The sequence below is a fragment of the Nanorana parkeri genome, unplaced genomic scaffold, assembly GCF_000935625.1.
Source record: "Nanorana parkeri isolate BGI_ZX_2015 unplaced genomic scaffold, ASM93562v1 scaffold948, whole genome shotgun sequence".
In the NCBI taxonomy this organism is placed as follows: Eukaryota; Metazoa; Chordata; class Amphibia; order Anura; family Dicroglossidae; genus Nanorana; species Nanorana parkeri.
This window is the reverse complement of record NW_017307216.1, coordinates 222,368-241,743: the sequence shown is the minus strand read 5'-3', so window position 1 is coordinate 241,743 and position 19,376 is coordinate 222,368. Positions and strand designations below refer to the sequence as shown.

The 19,376-nt window shown below is 44.2% G+C and overlaps 1 protein-coding gene across 1 annotated transcript in view; it reads right to left on the bottom strand.

Moving 5' to 3' along the window:
- Positions 1 to 60: 60 nt before the first annotated feature.
- RAPGEFL1 (Rap guanine nucleotide exchange factor like 1) overlaps positions 61 to 19,376 on the bottom strand; it is a 68,035-nt gene continuing 48,719 nt past the window's right edge. Inside the window, exons 9-15 of the mRNA XM_018566432.1 lie at positions 18,104 to 18,282; positions 16,458 to 16,548; positions 14,113 to 14,163; positions 13,435 to 13,522; positions 11,626 to 11,690; positions 2,336 to 2,390; positions 61 to 473 (exon numbers count right to left, since the gene is read on the bottom strand). Of these exons, the coding sequence (XP_018421934.1) occupies positions 349 to 473; positions 2,336 to 2,390; positions 11,626 to 11,690; positions 13,435 to 13,522; positions 14,113 to 14,163; positions 16,458 to 16,548; positions 18,104 to 18,282 (654 nt within the window). The 3' untranslated portion in view covers positions 61 to 348. The remainder of the gene's footprint in view (positions 474 to 2,335; positions 2,391 to 11,625; positions 11,691 to 13,434; positions 13,523 to 14,112; positions 14,164 to 16,457; positions 16,549 to 18,103; positions 18,283 to 19,376) is intronic.

Here is a 19,376-nt window from a genome sequence, read left to right as displayed (position 1 = left end):
TATATGCAGAAATGAAACCATATATATATATATAATTTTTATATATACTGTTATTCTGAATTCCCCCCCATAAGAAAATAGCACAAATGAGACTATACATGTCATCTTCTTACAAAAATATCTGTGTCCATGACTCTTTCAAAGCCACCGACTCGGTAAAAGTCCAAGTTGAAAAAAAGTCAGTAGGTGGCACTCTGTACTGTAACGGTAAACATGATACGTTTTATATGGCACAGGTTGTGGACTGTCCTCAGGAACACTGTACTGTACACAGTACATTATGTGGTGAGGTCTAGTGTAGAACTGTTCCTTGTATGGCCCATGTAGCAGCTTGTCGTGCAGCTCTGATCACTGCGCGCTGGGTTCCAGCTTGTAGGACAGCTCAAACAACAGGTTCTGGTTGTCGATGACCTGGAACTGGCGCACATAAGCTTTATTCTGTAGGTGAGTTGGGGAGACATCTGTGTCCAGTCCTGAATGATAAAGGAAGGCAAAAGAAGATAATAAATGTATATAAGAACCACAAATTAAAGTGATATTAAAGTCTAAATGATTTCAAATGCTGATAACATCACTTACAATGGATTCTGCTCCTTGATATTTAAACGTTTTAGCTTTCTGCAGAATCAGCTGGTCCCCTGAGCACTGGTCCTGATATCCTTTTTTAGGAAGGTTTATTTCCCTTACAGGGTAGTATGGAACCACCCTTGTGTGTGCTAGTACGCTATTGCAGCCAAACAGCCACAGCAAGGCAATCCACTCCTGTCCCCTCTGCTCCCCACTCACTTCATCCCTTTTCTGAGCTAGTAGATGGACCGATGCTAGAGACTGCTCTGTCCTTTGATCTTGCACTCAACAGGAGGTTCAGGGAAATGGAGCAGAGAGAGTTAGAGCTGTTCAGAAACATTATGACGGGGCAATGTGTATTTGTTTGATCTGGATTCCTTACTAAAAAAAAAGTTTGGGAGTTTAATACTACTTTAAGAAAGGAAAAAAAGACACATACATGCTGGTTGGCAATTTATATGGTGCACTTGGTAATATATGTGGAGGGATTAATCCCAAAAGGTTCCCTGGGCTTTGTTTGACTTTTCATATAAAAAGCCTATGCCCCTAATTACGGTCAAAGCTGCCATGACTGTACACTCTGGTCTTCTTTGTTACACTATTTGTCATGTGAATGTATTTTCCAGTCACTTATATGTCTATACCCCTCCTGATCTGTGCCAATGTTCATGTCTGGTTTTACCATATCTTTGTTTCTTGTTTTTTTTAGTTCTGTATAGAGTGGAGAGGCATTAGAACACCCTCTCTATTTGTCCTGATGACTGTTATCATTAAAAGTGAAAGAAAATACCAAATTGTGGGTTGTCACCAGAATAAATAAGAAATCTTCCACCAGGGACACTAGTTCTGGTGACCCTGCAGAACACCAGGGATTGACTCTCTTTGGAGGGATTTCCTCTCACTTCCTATTGGAAATCATGTGAAGGGAAATCTCCCCAACGGAACACAGATGGTCGAAACAAACTGACTGGTGTTATAACCCTCCTTTACTCTATCCAAAACTTAAAAATGTTTTGGCTTTAGTTTGACTTTAATTTAGTTTGAACTGCGGAAAATAAAGACAGAATTATAAATAAAATAATCCCAAAAGGTCTTTGGACTGCCAAGTGCAGAACAATGTTGATCTGTGCAGATTCCCCAAATGTTCCCAGTAGAGGTATGCTTTCATCTTCATAGGGTGTTTCCCAAGTATGTGATCTGTGCTATACAATCATGAAAGCAAAATGCATGCATTGTGCAATCTCAAATTCTACCACCAGATGGAGACAAAGCACCAGAAGTGGCTTATACAGGAATATCATTTGATTTTAACATTTTCTGTGACTTTAATACCATGTACCAATAAAAATGTTTTTTATATGTTTCTATTTTTATATGTTTCTATGGAAAGATACTGTATGTGGACCATTACGTTTTTCCCCGTGCTACATTTAAAGCACCCTACTTTTTTCTACTTACTTTTCTATGCAAACCCCCACACAGTGAGTTGGGCACATCATTACGGTGAACACGTAACCATTTTATTAGTGCAAACACGTAGAAAAAACTGACACATGAGTGTCAATGACATCTAAGGCTGTTGCCACTAATGAGAGTCTATTCCCCTTAAGAAAACAGAAGACTGAACCTGACTTGCTGCTGTAACAGCAAGTGTTCACAAGTCAGCAGTATTTAACATTCTTGGTTGTCATGCATATATTAATGTACGATGCTTTACAGGCGGGAAGAATATTCTTGCACATTCCTCTCCCCCACCCCGTGTACTTACTCATCTGGCTGCTCCGATATTTCCGTACGGTCCTCACTTTTTCTGCTATGGCATGCTGTGAAGAGGAAGAGAGCCAGTTACCATGACAACCTCGCACTCCGCTATCCTTCTATCTAATGTTCATACAGTTTGTGGCAACCAAGATTAAAGCACAACTACTACAAATATGCCAGGTCCACAGACACGTTTTTTAGTTGATTTGGTAATGGAATCTTGAGAATCAAATCAAGATCTTATCTTGTGTGATTTATTCAATAAAGTGAACCTGTAGTGGGGGCAAAAGCAATAAGCTACAGTAACTGTTGGATAGTAGGTGCCAGATTGTACGTTACTTGTCGCCAGAACTCCCTCAAATATAGAGATATTCAGGGGAGGGGGGTAGGCAAACCCCCTCATCCATCCAGCAGTGCAGCATTCAGTGCCTGAGCAATCTATCAACCAGCATAAACCATGATCCTGGCCTCACTACCATTGGAACCATGAAAATGGGATAAGCATGCAGCCAGTAAAGTCTAGGCTCTCTTCCTACACATTTTCCCAGGTCAGTGACTCACTACATAGTGAAGGTAGGGTAAGACTGCAGATTTTAAAACAAGACATCAATTGCAGCCTACATATACTCCCCTGCCCAATGTGCCGAAAAAAACGTATCTGTGAAGTTACTTTAATACCAGCACAGATGGCTACTGTAACCTCAAAGCCTATCTCCGGGGGGCAAACAACCCCTTTCTCCTGTGCACATTTAAGTCCTCACCTGTGCTCACGGTCAAAAGAAAACGTGTGCTGTCACGCACATATGCACGCACACGTGTGCAACAGAAGGTACGTGAAATGCCCGCGCACACCAGTGGGACAATGCACAGGAAATACATAGGATTAGCATATACAATCAGGCATGTTTGGCTACCTCATTGCTGATTGGTCCTCAGCTAGTCCTGTTTTCTGCGCTCTGAAGTCCTGCTTGATTCCTTTTTCTGACCTGGCTTGCCACTGACTACTCTTCTTGCTTGCTGCCTGTCCCTTGTGACCTCGGACTGTTTTCCGGATTTGCTTCTTGTCACCTGTTCTGGAGCTGCCCTGATCTTCGGCTTCTGACTTTGGCTTGTGACCCCGACACTGCTCCTGATTCCCAATTTGGTACCTCGCTGACCCGGCTGGCTCGACCCTGGTGTGTGACCCTGACCTGCTTTTCGCCTGCTGTTCCTGCTTGACCCCAATTGGCTGTCACCTGCTCACAGGTCCTCGACGTGGCATCTGGACTGTTCCTAACATCAGTGCTACTCTGTGCCCACACATTCCTTTGTTACCAACCTCCGGGAGTGTTGGACAAGAGACCCAAGGGGTGCCTCCTCATCTATTCGGTCTCCATCAAGGTACGTTGCACCCTTACAGTGGGGCTGCCCCTCTGCTGCGAAGAGTAAATGCTAATTTAGGCCTCCAGGCATCAGGTAAATCACTTTTACTTACCTGGTCCCCACTCCCCTGGCATTCTCCTCATCTGCTACACTGCAGGCCTGTGGACTGCCCTTCAGCTTCCTCATGTATAATGCGGGGCTATTGGCCCTGCATTGTACTTGATTATATCCGTCTCTGATCACTGGAGTGTAGGAGGGAAAAGGCTGCAGGTGCAGTCTTGTAGCCTGAAAGGAGCTGCAGGAGCAGGGATCAGGTAAGTATAGGTCATTTTTCTAGATATCCTAGACCTAAGTGGGCAGTTAACCCTTGCAGTGTGTGGTTAGCCCTGAGAATTCAGCTTTGTTCTCTATGTTTGCCAGTACCCATATCCAAATGGGCAAGAATCTGATCCTACTAGAGGGATCGCTGGGGGTTCAAGCAACCACCTTCTGTACTTACTGCAGCCTCATAGTGTAGAACCTAGGAGTGAACCTGAACAGAAACAGAACAGTATAGCTAGAAGTGTCAGTTTCATTAAGAATCATACATACATTATGGAGGCAGCAAAGTGGTGGCCAAAATCAAAGACCAGACTATCTCTTTACTAGAAAATAGTGACAACATGGCACCATGGACGCAAAGAGCTTATGCTGGTATGCAAGTTAATAGTTTCTAGTGAAGTGATTCAATTGGAACAGGAAATGATCCACAATGCCTGCCTTGACACCAGGACAGGAAATGAGGGGAGCAGGGGTCATTAGAATGGTAAGACACATCAATCAAAGTCTCATATACGTAGAGGAGAATGGAGCACACCAAATAGCCTGCAGCCCTACAGATGGAGTGCCATGGTGACAAAAGCGGATGACACCGCTCAAACACAATTTAGAACTTTGTGCTCCGAAAAGTCTCACATTGTGAACAATCAATGGCTCTATTTTGAGTCTTTGATGTGCTGGTTAATATTACAGTTTTAGCAATAAAAATCTGACACGGTTTGCTGCCCTCAACTAAAAAATCAATACATTGCTGTCTCTGTCCCCATCACGTCCCGTCAGTATTGTCACTGTGAAGAAATCTCCCCATCAGAGTTACAGATGGGCAAGTCTGGCAGACATTCCAACCTTCCCCACTCCATACAAAACAAACATTTTGGCTGGATTTGGGCTTTAAATATAGAAAGCAAAGAAAAAACATCTCAATGGAAAAGCTCTGATTCATTACCAGAATAAAAGAAAACATTAAAACTCCAGTCATATATAAAAGACACAAATGCACACATCTAGTTATTTATTCATACATTATTAAATGTATGTATACATACTGCTTTTTTTATGCAAGTAGTGTAAGCACCTAAATTTAACTTGGTGTTAAGTACCAAGCAATCCCGGATACAGAGCTCAGGCTGGGAGAAGGAGGGGCTGGACTGACGACTGGGAGAAAGCAGAACTCAGCTTCCTGCTGCTCCTTCACTGTCCAATCAGAATGCAGCAGGTTGAGTGAGAAACTATTGCATTCCTTCTTTAGTCTGTAACTGTAAGGCCTCATTCACACAGAATTAAGTCGGGCCGTACACATCTGTGCGGCATGCACGGCCGTATTGGGACGTTCCCGGGAGGGACAGGTGCTGCATGTAGCAGCCTGTTCTTTCCTATTAGAGGACGCGGCCATACGCACACGCGAGCCGGCCTTGGTGTCCGTACTCGGACACAGACAGAAGGGATCCTGTCTGCGTCCGGGCACGAACACACGGACCCGAACGAATGTGTAGTTTGGGGAAGAACAGGCTGCTGCATATAATCACACGCAGCACCTGTCCCTCCCAGAAACGGTCCGATACGGCCGTGCACGCTGTACCGATGTGTATGGCCTGACTTAACGCTGTGTGAATGAGGCCTGATTAAGAAAGTGGTGTTATCTGTCTGGCTGTGTTGTCTGGCTTTGCAAATCTCAGAACTGGATGAACAGAATTATGAATAACTGGCAGATAAAACAGATTCCTTAGGAGTATTTAGCTGTTTGCCTGGAGTTCAGCTTTTAGGATACCAGGGCCGGGACTCACCATTTTCTCCACATTCACAAGCCCATCAATGAAGGTTTTGCTACCCTCGTGTAGAAATGTGAGGTCTGAGGAAAGAAACAGAAGAATGATAATAACCGCGTAGGGGGAACAATCATAAATCTGACATGAAGGATTAAGTGGAATATACAAGTAGGAGAAAACAGGCAGAGATTGGAGGAAGAGAATCTGTAGAGTTACATACTAGGTGCCTCTATTTTTGGAGTTATCCACATATCAGTGAGCCAAAAGGAGCGCCGGACAATTGTCTCAAGAGTCTGAAAGTCCTTTATTAATATCACAAATATGATAGGAACACAGCAGGCAGCCAACATGTTTCAGGGGCCGTAGATTTCCGGTTATCAGGGCTAAGATAATGTAACAAAAGGTATCTAAAGTACTCAATATATAAATGCCTAGATACAGAGCTCTGACTACTGGCTCTACTGATTGTGTCAACATCTGCCAACCACCTCCCCTGTTTTTAGTTGGACATTCATGTAGCATAGGTTTGGTGGGTATGTCAAATATAAGCATTACCTGAAAGTATATGTAAACCCATTTACCAAAATCTCCTATACGCTTGCATGTGTACTGTATATGTAATCGTAAATATCATTGTCAATATTTTTAAAGGTCAAGTGCACTTATCCTTCAGGCCCCTTTAAGGTGATGTCATCACTCTCTCCCTTCCCATGCACAGATGAGTACTTACCCAGTTCCAATGGGCCCAGCCTCGGTTGTTTGTTTAAATCCTGCTGCAAACGTCGCCTTCCCCTGGCTTTGCCTGCACAGTACATCTACACTGACTTCTATGGGACTCCATTGACATCAATGGGGATGTACTGCGCAGGCAAAGCCAGGAGAAGGTATTAATTTGTGCACGGGGAGGGAGGTGACGTCACCTTAAAGAGCTACCCCTGAACTGCAAGGGTGAACTGCTTGCTTTTCTCTAGGGGCCAGAATAAAAAATATATACTCACCTCTCTTCCCATCCTGCACTTGCAGTAGATGTCACGGGTCCTTAGACCACTGAAGCCTGGGGGAGAAAAGGCTGCGGGGACCGATCTAGCAGCCAGGTGGGACAGAGGATCAGGTAAATGTATCTTCTTTATTTTAGCCCCAAGACCAAAATGAGCAGTTAACCCGTGCAGTGCAGGGTAGCCCCACTGCAAAGGTTAATTTTTACAATTCCTGGAGTTACTCTTTAAAGGGACCCTAAAGGATAAGTGTATTTTGATCTAAAGTTTAGTTTTAAATTGCTTGAAATCTGTGCCTTTCATTAAAATAAAACCTGGTCAGCCTGCCATGGATCTACTTGTTCAGGCACTTCCTGTTAAAGCATGACAATGCTCTGTCCCTGTCTGCCAATAATACTTTTGCGTTGTCACCCTGCCACACAGGCTTCCGATAGAGATTACAAGCGGTTACTTCTGCACACATTATGCAGGCACGGTCCACTGTTCACACCATCAGGGTACCCGCCCTGGGAAATGGCATTTAGCCAATGCTGGAAAGCATACACGTAGACATAAATTGACTGCTAAGAGGCTGCAGAAGATAAGCACCAACGAGAGGTGAAATAATTTTATTTATAAAAGGCAATTGTTTACCATACACAGGTCTGAGCAAAGTAAATGTCATTTATATAGGCTTTCCTTCTACTTAAACAATATATGGGCAGATGGTGGCAATGATGGGGGTTTAATATGTATTAGAATGTCAGATCTATGTGGGAACTGTACAGATGGAAAGGATGGAGTAAATGTGTGAGGACTTGTGGACAGGAAGTCATGTTTTGGCCATGCTTACCTTTCAGGATAAGAGGGATAAATGGGATTACTGGGGGTCTCATGCGAGACACCATTTCCCGATAGGACTTGTGATTCCTGCATGGATCCTAAAGAAAGAGGGGGGGAAGCCCTGTTATTATCAGGGAAACACCATTGCCTGTAGCTGTTTTATCCATCTAGTAATTCCTGTAAAATCTACAAAAACAGCAAAGTGGTAAATTACTTTCTGCCTGTGCTGCCCTTATCAGCTCCATTCATTTATCACCACTACCTAGTTCACGTCTGTAGACTACTGAACACCTCTCCACTATTATATAAAGAGGGTTCTGTACTCCTAACACCTCCTATCCTCAGGTGACAAAAAGGCTCCTCCATAAACATATGACAGTGAATGAGTGTTGTCACCCCAGGGCAGGAAGTGTGTTACAGGCAGGATCACCAGGTGAAAATAAAGGATCGGGAAGTTGCAATAAAATAAGCTATACATTAAACAGTATTAAACGTTTTACTAGGTTTAGATACACTTGAACTCATTCTTACACATTACAAATAGACCTTACACTACACAGTTGTTGGTACAATTTGGTAATTAAAATATAACAGTGAGTGGCTAATCTTTTGTAAATTCCAACTACAGATAATTCCCCATCTTATATAAATCCCTACATAAGTGATCCCTCTGACTTTCCAAACTTACCGTTAAATTCTCAAACTTCCTGAAGAGATTCTTAAACTTCCCAGGTAGTTTCTAATGAACGAAGAAAAGAATAAGTTAAGCACTTGACTGTACACACACAAAGCAATGTATATGTGAATAGTAGAATGTCCATGTCTGGCCATACATTCACATGAAAGTATCTGATATCCAAGACCCAACCTACACTGATGCTTTTCCAGAACTTTATCCCAGAGTTGTTTTCATTACTCTTTGGCCTTCTGGATGATTATTATTTCGTTCTCTAACAATCTGTGAGGACTTTCAGAAACAGGCTGTGTTTTTCAAGAGCATATAGATCTGTGGCAGCACTGGACAAGTAGGAGTAGGAATGGGTTTTGATGGGGATCTGAAAGAATGGGGGATGTACTCCTAGTAGATGGTAACCCGTAATCACAGTGTATGTGCAGTGTAAGGACCTGATCATGGTCAAAAGCTGCTGCCTCTCTGGCATGATGGGGGAATCGCTCAAAAAATGTTCAAATCCTAGATGTGTGGTTAGGAGCACCTCCTAAAAAAAAGTCCACCTTGCTTGAAGGTTCGTCAAGAAAAAGCGTATATGTCAGATACAGCCAATGTGTTTCGAGGGAATCAGGTTCCCCTTCTTCAGGGCTTAATCAACAACAATAAAAGGCAGATTTTGGAAAAACTGAACTTTGTAGCCTGAATTAGAGCTGGACGAATGCTGAGTGTCATTGTACCTACCCGAAGTAAGGAATGAATCATTCCTCACTGTGGGCAGTTTGTCATGGGACCAGGGGTGCCCTCTTACCTGGGGTCCAGCAGGCACGGCAGAGATTGTAGGGTCCTTCTTGGGGTGATTTAGTGCCCGACGGCGGCGGGCTGCAGGTGCGCGCATGTGTGCATACATGCACGTGACGTGCGCGCGGATGTGACGGTGCCGTGGCCTATTAGTCACCTTGGGTGCTGATCATTGCCAGGGGGGGCCTTGTGAACACGCCTTCTCTCCTAGCCGTCCCATTAGTTCCCAGGGACTTGTGGCTTCCTTATTGCCCAGACAACGGGGGCGTCTCTGGCCCCTGCTGGGTTTAAATTCCAGCCAGAGCCAAGACTTGTTGCTGAGTTATTCTGTCATACCCAAAGCAGCTACAAAGCCTAATTTCCTGTTTTCTGACTTCCTTCCCGGCTATTTGGATCTCCTGGTTATCGACCCCTGGCTTGTCTCCCCGTTTATGATACTCGCTGCCTGCCTCGACCCGGACTGTACTCTGACAACGCATTTTGGATCATCCTATCTTGTACCTCAGCCTGGACTCTCCTTCTGGTATAGTTCCCTGCTATTGGGTTCCACTCCAGCAAACAGGGGGACTTCGCTCCCTCTTTAACACAGATACACTGACACTCAGAGCTCGCGAGATGACCATCTTTTTCAGAGGCACTCCTAACCACACAAATTTAGGATTTTACAAGAGCATGTCAAACTTTAACTGAATACAAGTGGAAGTCAGTCATTCAACTGAGGGAAAAGGCTGCAGGTGCAGTCTTGTAGCCTGAAAGGAGCTGCAGGAGCAGGGATCAGGTAAGTATAGGTCATTTTTCTAGATATCCTAGACCTAAGTGGGCAGTTAACCCTTGCAGTGTGTGGTTAGCCCTGAGAATTCAGCTTTGTTCTCTATGTTTGCCAGTACCCATATCCAAATGGGCAAGAATCTGATCCTACTAGAGGGATCGCTGGGGGTTCAAGCAACCACCTTCTGTACTTACTGCAGCCTCATAGTGTAGAACCTAGGAGTGAACCTGAACAGAAACAGAACAGTATAGCTAGAAGTGTCAGTTTCATTAAGAATCATACATACATTATGGAGGCAGCAAAGTGGTGGCCAAAATCAAAGACCAGACTATCTCTTTACTAGAAAATAGTGACAACATGGCACCATGGACGCAAAGAGCTTATGCTGGTATGCAAGTTAATAGTTTCTAGTGAAGTGATTCAATTGGAACAGGAAATGATCCACAATGCCTGCCTTGACACCAGGACAGGAAATGAGGGGAGCAGGGGTCATTAGAATGGTAAGACACATCAATCAAAGTCTCATATACGTAGAGGAGAATGGAGCACACCAAATAGCCTGCAGCCCTACAGATGGAGTGCCATGGTGACAAAAGCGGATGACACCGCTCAAACACAATTTAGAACTTTGTGCTCCGAAAAGTCTCACATTGTGAACAATCAATGGCTCTATTTTGAGTCTTTGATGTGCTGGTTAATATTACAGTTTTAGCAATAAAAATCTGACACGGTTTGCTGCCCTCAACTAAAAAATCAATACATTGCTGTCTCTGTCCCCATCACGTCCCGTCAGTATTGTCACTGTGAAGAAATCTCCCCATCAGAGTTACAGATGGGCAAGTCTGGCAGACATTCCAACCTTCCCCACTCCATACAAAACAAACATTTTGGCTGGATTTGGGCTTTAAATATAGAAAGCAAAGAAAAAACATCTCAATGGAAAAGCTCTGATTCATTACCAGAATAAAAGAAAACATTAAAACTCCAGTCATATATAAAAGACACAAATGCACACATCTAGTTATTTATTCATACATTATTAAATGTATGTATACATACTGCTTTTTTTATGCAAGTAGTGTAAGCACCTAAATTTAACTTGGTGTTAAGTACCAAGCAATCCCGGATACAGAGCTCAGGCTGGGAGAAGGAGGGGCTGGACTGACGACTGGGAGAAAGCAGAACTCAGCTTCCTGCTGCTCCTTCACTGTCCAATCAGAATGCAGCAGGTTGAGTGAGAAACTATTGCATTCCTTCTTTAGTCTGTAACTGTAAGGCCTCATTCACACAGAATTAAGTCGGGCCGTACACATCTGTGCGGCATGCACGGCCGTATTGGGACGTTCCCGGGAGGGACAGGTGCTGCATGTAGCAGCCTGTTCTTTCCTATTAGAGGACGCGGCCATACGCACACGCGAGCCGGCCTTGGTGTCCGTACTCGGACACAGACAGAAGGGATCCTGTCTGCGTCCGGGCACGAACACACGGACCCGAACGAATGTGTAGTTTGGGGAAGAACAGGCTGCTGCATATAATCACACGCAGCACCTGTCCCTCCCAGAAACGGTCCGATACGGCCGTGCACGCTGTACCGATGTGTATGGCCTGACTTAACGCTGTGTGAATGAGGCCTGATTAAGAAAGTGGTGTTATCTGTCTGGCTGTGTTGTCTGGCTTTGCAAATCTCAGAACTGGATGAACAGAATTATGAATAACTGGCAGATAAAACAGATTCCTTAGGAGTATTTAGCTGTTTGCCTGGAGTTCAGCTTTTAGGATACCAGGGCCGGGACTCACCATTTTCTCCACATTCACAAGCCCATCAATGAAGGTTTTGCTACCCTCGTGTAGAAATGTGAGGTCTGAGGAAAGAAACAGAAGAATGATAATAACCGCGTAGGGGGAACAATCATAAATCTGACATGAAGGATTAAGTGGAATATACAAGTAGGAGAAAACAGGCAGAGATTGGAGGAAGAGAATCTGTAGAGTTACATACTAGGTGCCTCTATTTTTGGAGTTATCCACATATCAGTGAGCCAAAAGGAGCGCCGGACAATTGTCTCAAGAGTCTGAAAGTCCTTTATTAATATCACAAATATGATAGGAACACAGCAGGCAGCCAACATGTTTCAGGGGCCGTAGATTTCCGGTTATCAGGGCTAAGATAATGTAACAAAAGGTATCTAAAGTACTCAATATATAAATGCCTAGATACAGAGCTCTGACTACTGGCTCTACTGATTGTGTCAACATCTGCCAACCACCTCCCCTGTTTTTAGTTGGACATTCATGTAGCATAGGTTTGGTGGGTATGTCAAATATAAGCATTACCTGAAAGTATATGTAAACCCATTTACCAAAATCTCCTATACGCTTGCATGTGTACTGTATATGTAATCGTAAATATCATTGTCAATATTTTTAAAGGTCAAGTGCACTTATCCTTCAGGCCCCTTTAAGGTGATGTCATCACTCTCTCCCTTCCCATGCACAGATGAGTACTTACCCAGTTCCAATGGGCCCAGCCTCGGTTGTTTGTTTAAATCCTGCTGCAAACGTCGCCTTCCCCTGGCTTTGCCTGCACAGTACATCTACACTGACTTCTATGGGACTCCATTGACATCAATGGGGATGTACTGCGCAGGCAAAGCCAGGAGAAGGTATTAATTTGTGCACGGGGAGGGAGGTGACGTCACCTTAAAGAGCTACCCCTGAACTGCAAGGGTGAACTGCTTGCTTTTCTCTAGGGGCCAGAATAAAAAATATATACTCACCTCTCTTCCCATCCTGCACTTGCAGTAGATGTCACGGGTCCTTAGACCACTGAAGCCTGGGGGAGAAAAGGCTGCGGGGACCGATCTAGCAGCCAGGTGGGACAGAGGATCAGGTAAATGTATCTTCTTTATTTTAGCCCCAAGACCAAAATGAGCAGTTAACCCGTGCAGTGCAGGGTAGCCCCACTGCAAAGGTTAATTTTTACAATTCCTGGAGTTACTCTTTAAAGGGACCCTAAAGGATAAGTGTATTTTGATCTAAAGTTTAGTTTTAAATTGCTTGAAATCTGTGCCTTTCATTAAAATAAAACCTGGTCAGCCTGCCATGGATCTACTTGTTCAGGCACTTCCTGTTAAAGCATGACAATGCTCTGTCCCTGTCTGCCAATAATACTTTTGCGTTGTCACCCTGCCACACAGGCTTCCGATAGAGATTACAAGCGGTTACTTCTGCACACATTATGCAGGCACGGTCCACTGTTCACACCATCAGGGTACCCGCCCTGGGAAATGGCATTTAGCCAATGCTGGAAAGCATACACGTAGACATAAATTGACTGCTAAGAGGCTGCAGAAGATAAGCACCAACGAGAGGTGAAATAATTTTATTTATAAAAGGCAATTGTTTACCATACACAGGTCTGAGCAAAGTAAATGTCATTTATATAGGCTTTCCTTCTACTTAAACAATATATGGGCAGATGGTGGCAATGATGGGGGTTTAATATGTATTAGAATGTCAGATCTATGTGGGAACTGTACAGATGGAAAGGATGGAGTAAATGTGTGAGGACTTGTGGACAGGAAGTCATGTTTTGGCCATGCTTACCTTTCAGGATAAGAGGGATAAATGGGATTACTGGGGGTCTCATGCGAGACACCATTTCCCGATAGGACTTGTGATTCCTGCATGGATCCTAAAGAAAGAGGGGGGGAAGCCCTGTTATTATCAGGGAAACACCATTGCCTGTAGCTGTTTTATCCATCTAGTAATTCCTGTAAAATCTACAAAAACAGCAAAGTGGTAAATTACTTTCTGCCTGTGCTGCCCTTATCAGCTCCATTCATTTATCACCACTACCTAGTTCACGTCTGTAGACTACTGAACACCTCTCCACTATTATATAAAGAGGGTTCTGTACTCCTAACACCTCCTATCCTCAGGTGACAAAAAGGCTCCTCCATAAACATATGACAGTGAATGAGTGTTGTCACCCCAGGGCAGGAAGTGTGTTACAGGCAGGATCACCAGGTGAAAATAAAGGATCGGGAAGTTGCAATAAAATAAGCTATACATTAAACAGTATTAAACGTTTTACTAGGTTTAGATACACTTGAACTCATTCTTACACATTACAAATAGACCTTACACTACACAGTTGTTGGTACAATTTGGTAATTAAAATATAACAGTGAGTGGCTAATCTTTTGTAAATTCCAACTACAGATAATTCCCCATCTTATATAAATCCCTACATAAGTGATCCCTCTGACTTTCCAAACTTACCGTTAAATTCTCAAACTTCCTGAAGAGATTCTTAAACTTCCCAGGTAGTTTCTAATGAACGAAGAAAAGAATAAGTTAAGCACTTGACTGTACACACACAAAGCAATGTATATGTGAATAGTAGAATGTCCATGTCTGGCCATACATTCACATGAAAGTATCTGATATCCAAGACCCAACCTACACTGATGCTTTTCCAGAACTTTATCCCAGAGTTGTTTTCATTACTCTTTGGCCTTCTGGATGATTATTATTTCGTTCTCTAACAATCTGTGAGGACTTTCAGAAACAGGCTGTGTTTTTCAAGAGCATATAGATCTGTGGCAGCACTGGACAAGTAGGAGTAGGAATGGGGTTTGATGGGGATCTGAAAGAATGGGGGATGTACTCCTAGTAGATGGTAACCCGTAATCACAGTGTATGTGCAGTGTAAGGACCTGATCATGGTCAAAAGCTGCTGCCTCTCTGGCATGATGGGGGAATCGCTCAAAAAATGTTCAAATCCTAGATGTGTGGTTAGGAGCACCTCCTAAAAAAAAGTCCACCTTGCTTGAAGGTTCGTCAAGAAAAAGCGTATATGTCAGATACAGCCAATGTGTTTCGAGGGAATCAGGTTCCCCTTCTTCAGGGCTTAATCAACAACAATAAAAGGCAGATTTTGGAAAAACTGAACTTTGTAGCCTGAATTAGAGCTGGACGAATGCTGAGTGTCATTGTACCTACCCGAAGTAAGGAATGAATCATTCCTCACTGTGGGCAGTTTGTCATGGGACCAGGGGTGCCCTCTTACCTGGGGTCCAGCAGGCACGGCAGAGATTGTAGGGTCCTTCTTGGGGTGATTTAGTGCCCGACGGCGGCGGGCTGCAGGTGCGCGCATGTGTGCATACATGCACGTGACGTGCGCGCGGATGTGACGGTGCCGTGGCCTATTAGTCACCTTGGGTGCTGATCATTGCCAGGGGGGGCCTTGTGAACACGCCTTCTCTCCTAGCCGTCCCATTAGTTCCCAGGGACTTGTGGCTTCCTTATTGCCCAGACAACGGGGGCGTCTCTGGCCCCTGCTGGGTTTAAATTCCAGCCAGAGCCAAGACTTGTTGCTGAGTTATTCTGTCATACCCAAAGCAGCTACAAAGCCTAATTTCCTGTTTTCTGACTTCCTTCCCGGCTATTTGGATCTCCTGGTTATCGACCCCTGGCTTGTCTCCCCGTTTATGATACTCGCTGCCTGCCTCGACCCGGACTGTACTCTGACAACGCATTTTGGATCATCCTATCTTGTACCTCAGCCTGGACTCTCCTTCTGGTATAGTTCCCTGCTATTGGGTTCCACTCCAGCAAACAGGGGGACTTCGCTCCCTCTTTAACACAGATACACTGACACTCAGAGCTCGCGAGATGACCATCTTTTTCAGAGGCACTCCTAACCACACAAATTTAGGATTTTACAAGAGCATGTCAAACTTTAACTGAATACAAGTGGAAGTCAGTCATTCAACCTCTGAAGGCATCTGATTGTACAAGAGCTTATGTAGGGGTTAACAGCAAAGGGGGTGACATTTCTGTGTGTGCCATCCGCAGTCATTTCGAGCACCCATCTTCATCAAGTGGGAATCCCGGTAAGGAGTGCGGTATGGTTCCTGTTTCTGTTTATTTCTATCATCAAGACTCTTCAAATGTTTGTAAGTCATTTGGAAAACCATGAAGATTGTATTTTCACTTTTACAATGTGGACTATTTTCTTACGCTAGTGACAACCTATTTGATCAATTTTAATTCTTAAATGTTGGTGAGGATACTTATGCAAGGCACTATAACCTTGGGAAAGCAGGCTTCCCACTTTTTGTTACAGCAAACTTTTTCCAAGATAAATATTGGGGCTTGCTGACCAGCTTCAGAAAATGCTGGTTGTTTGGCTGTTATACTAATCCTCTGGCTGCAGTATCTTCTGGGTCACTGTGCTGGAACATGTATGTAGATCAGGGAAGTCAGCATGAAGTCAGAAGTCCTCATATACATATTAGTACTAGTGCTGAAACAACAGGGTCAGAATGAAAGCCTGGCAATTAGCACTTGCAGAATAAGACATCAGCAATGGCAGCCTCTGTCTGTCTTTCAGGAATGGAAGTCTTTAAGGGAATAAGGGTGCAAAAGCTACTGCACCTCATAACTGACTGCAAGAGGAAATAGAATTAAGAGTGCCAACAGCTATTATTCATTTGAGCACTGTGCTGTATGGTGCTGTGGCTACATAGTTAATCAACTTGAAAAGAAAAAATACATGTCTTATAATAATGAACATAATAAATACAAAAATAAATCAATGAAAATCTGAATTTTATTATTACCTCCCAGGAAACACGTAAACGGCTTACTGCCCCATTGTCCAATCCCATCACTATGGCAAAAAACGATAAGATGTCCTGGTTCTGTTTGCATCTGCAGAGAGGGGTAGTGAGGAAACAATAGAGAAGATCAGGGAAGGAGAAGGCTTTGGTGATAATTGTTCTATGGCAGCACAAGGTTTCATAAGTCATACTGCATAGCAAACAATAAAAACAATAAAGACAAAAGCACAATGGAAACCAATGCTACTAGATATGTACAATCTGGTTCTTGATTTACAGTCAATCATGTGGATCACACAAATCCAATATGTCCCTGACACATTGTGACTCTCCTTTTATCCTGAATATGTGAATGCTGAATGACCTGCTCAATGGAGAATCTACTCAGAAGGAACATGAATTGGAGAGTTGTGATTCTCTCAATAATCAGCAGATACATTTTAAAACCTCTGACCATTTTCAATCCTCTCTACTTCCTTCTGAAAAGACCAATGCACACGCTACACATAACTCTGTCTTCCTGCCCTACCATATCCTATAACAATGACTAGTGTTATGTTAGTCTCTATCCCCACCATTGGTGTTGGATAATGGCCAAAAAGGCAAGTTGAACAGTAGTGTGGTAGTTATATGTCCAAAAGTAGGTCTGAACCCGACTAAAGAGAGAACATGTGACAAAGATACTGAGGTCTGGCATAGGAAAACCATCATGAAAGCTAGGGAACTCGTACTCGCCCAAATGCTCCGATACCGGAACTTCCGGTCAGAGGAAGGTTTCCTCTGACCTGCACTGCATTAGGGAAACATGGAGCCGGACTCTTGGGCAATCGGGAAGCCGGGCAGCAGGTGATGACTTGCCGCATGGCTTCCTGATTGCCCGGGAAGCCGACTCCATGCCGATTGGCTGGGAAGCCGGCTTCCCCGCCAATCAGGAAGCCGGGTGGCGAGTAATGACCTGCCTCCCGGCTTCCTGATTGGCTGGGGAGCCGGCTCTATGCTGTTTGGCTGGGAAGCCGGATTTGTGTCCAATCAGGCATGGAGGCGGCTTCCCGGCCAATCAGCATGGAGCCGGCCAAACAGCATGGAGCCGACTTCCTGGCCAATCAGGAAGCCGAGAGGCGGGTCATTACTCGCCACACACAACTTCCTCATTGGCTGGGAAACCAGCTCCATGCTGATTGGCCAGGAAACCGTCTTCCCAGCCAATCAGCATGGAGCAGGCCAAACAACATGCAGCCAGCTTTCCGTGCCTGAACCTTAACAGCATGTCATTACCCGCCGCCCAGCTTCCTTATTGCCCAGGAAGCCGGCTCCATGCCAGCGGAAGCACTGGTATCGGAACTCGGTATTGGCGAGTACCGAAAGTAAAATATGGGTACTCGTACTTGATACCGAAAAACCGGTATCGGTGCATCCCATTACAAAATCAAATAACTTTTTGATCACTAACACTCTAGCCACTGTGGAACTAAAAAATTCTACCTGGACACACAGGATCTGATATACGGCAACTGTTTATAAATTCCCTTCTTCATCTGAAGGATCAAAGCTTATTGGTAGCAGGACAACTTTACTCCATCTTACTTTGTATCACACACACACACACACACAAACATACACACTTGTCTTCTGATGTCATAACTCACATGGCTGCTGTCTTGATAAACTTCTTGAGAAGTTGGGTCCTCCTCGCTGGAGCCTCACAGAGCAGCGTTTGCGTACTGACCCAGTGCTGTACCTCGCTGCACCTCTGCAGGAGAAGCTCCAGATTGGCCGTCTCTCTGCGTCCGCGCTCTACATGAAACACATAATCTACGAACTCCAGCTGTGGAAACATAAGAGAAATAAAGTCACCATGCCCTCCTGCATTTACAGATCTATCCTAATTAAGCTGGCCATACACGCATACTGTACATCTCTTTCACATGGACAAAATGAATGAAATCTAGCAGATTCCTCCATTCATACTAAACGGCGTGCATGGACAAATCTCCCCGGCTATGGCATTCTGACAGCCATCACCCGTTACTGTCAGAATACCCCAACAGTTACTGCAGCTGTCTGACTGCAGCCACTATTTGGGTGACAATTTTCTTCCTGGCTCCTTCGATTGTCGAAGGTGTTGTGCCGGCAGGGTCACCCACAGCTCGAATTTAGCAGGAGTTGGCCAAAATTCGAGCAGTGTATTTAAACATCATATTAGAACATATATTTAAAGAAAATATCCACCTAACCAGAAATAGGAGTTTGTCCTCTAATGTCTAATGTTTGCCTGCTACAGATGTCTAGTTTTAGTTTTCACACTTTCACACAACCACTGAATGTGCAATTGTGATGAAGACATAACAGGCAGGTGTGTGATTGTCTCCCAGTGCTTGTCTCCGAGATGTAAAAACTGATTACATTGGGAGTAACAAAGCGCGACAATTGCAGCACCTCCTGCTGTCAGACAACATGGAGTCTGACTAAATAATTTTCTAAACTGCTGAGCAACTTGAGTAACCTATAAAAATTCACAATCAATTCACTGCAATGTGCATGTGTAAAACAAAACGCAATGTGGAGTGCAATGGTACGATTGTTTCATTGAGACAAACGTCTCAAAAGGCGTAGCGAATGCCTAAACTTAATGATGTATACAGGATGACAATCACTGTGTGCATATCTTAGCAGCTAGGGGGTCTGACAACTCCTAATCACTCTGCCTATGCCTGCATCAATATCTTGATTGCATTGCACAGTTGCCATTAAAGGAGAACTATGAGGTGAGTGTTTTTCACTCACCTCATAGTTCTAGCCGACCTGTGACAATGAGACTGTCGCAGGTCGGCTCAGTAGATCGGGAGGTGAGCGAACACATACCAGCGTTCACTCACCTCTCGATCCTGTCACGGCTCTCTGCCGTGACAGGGGAGGGGC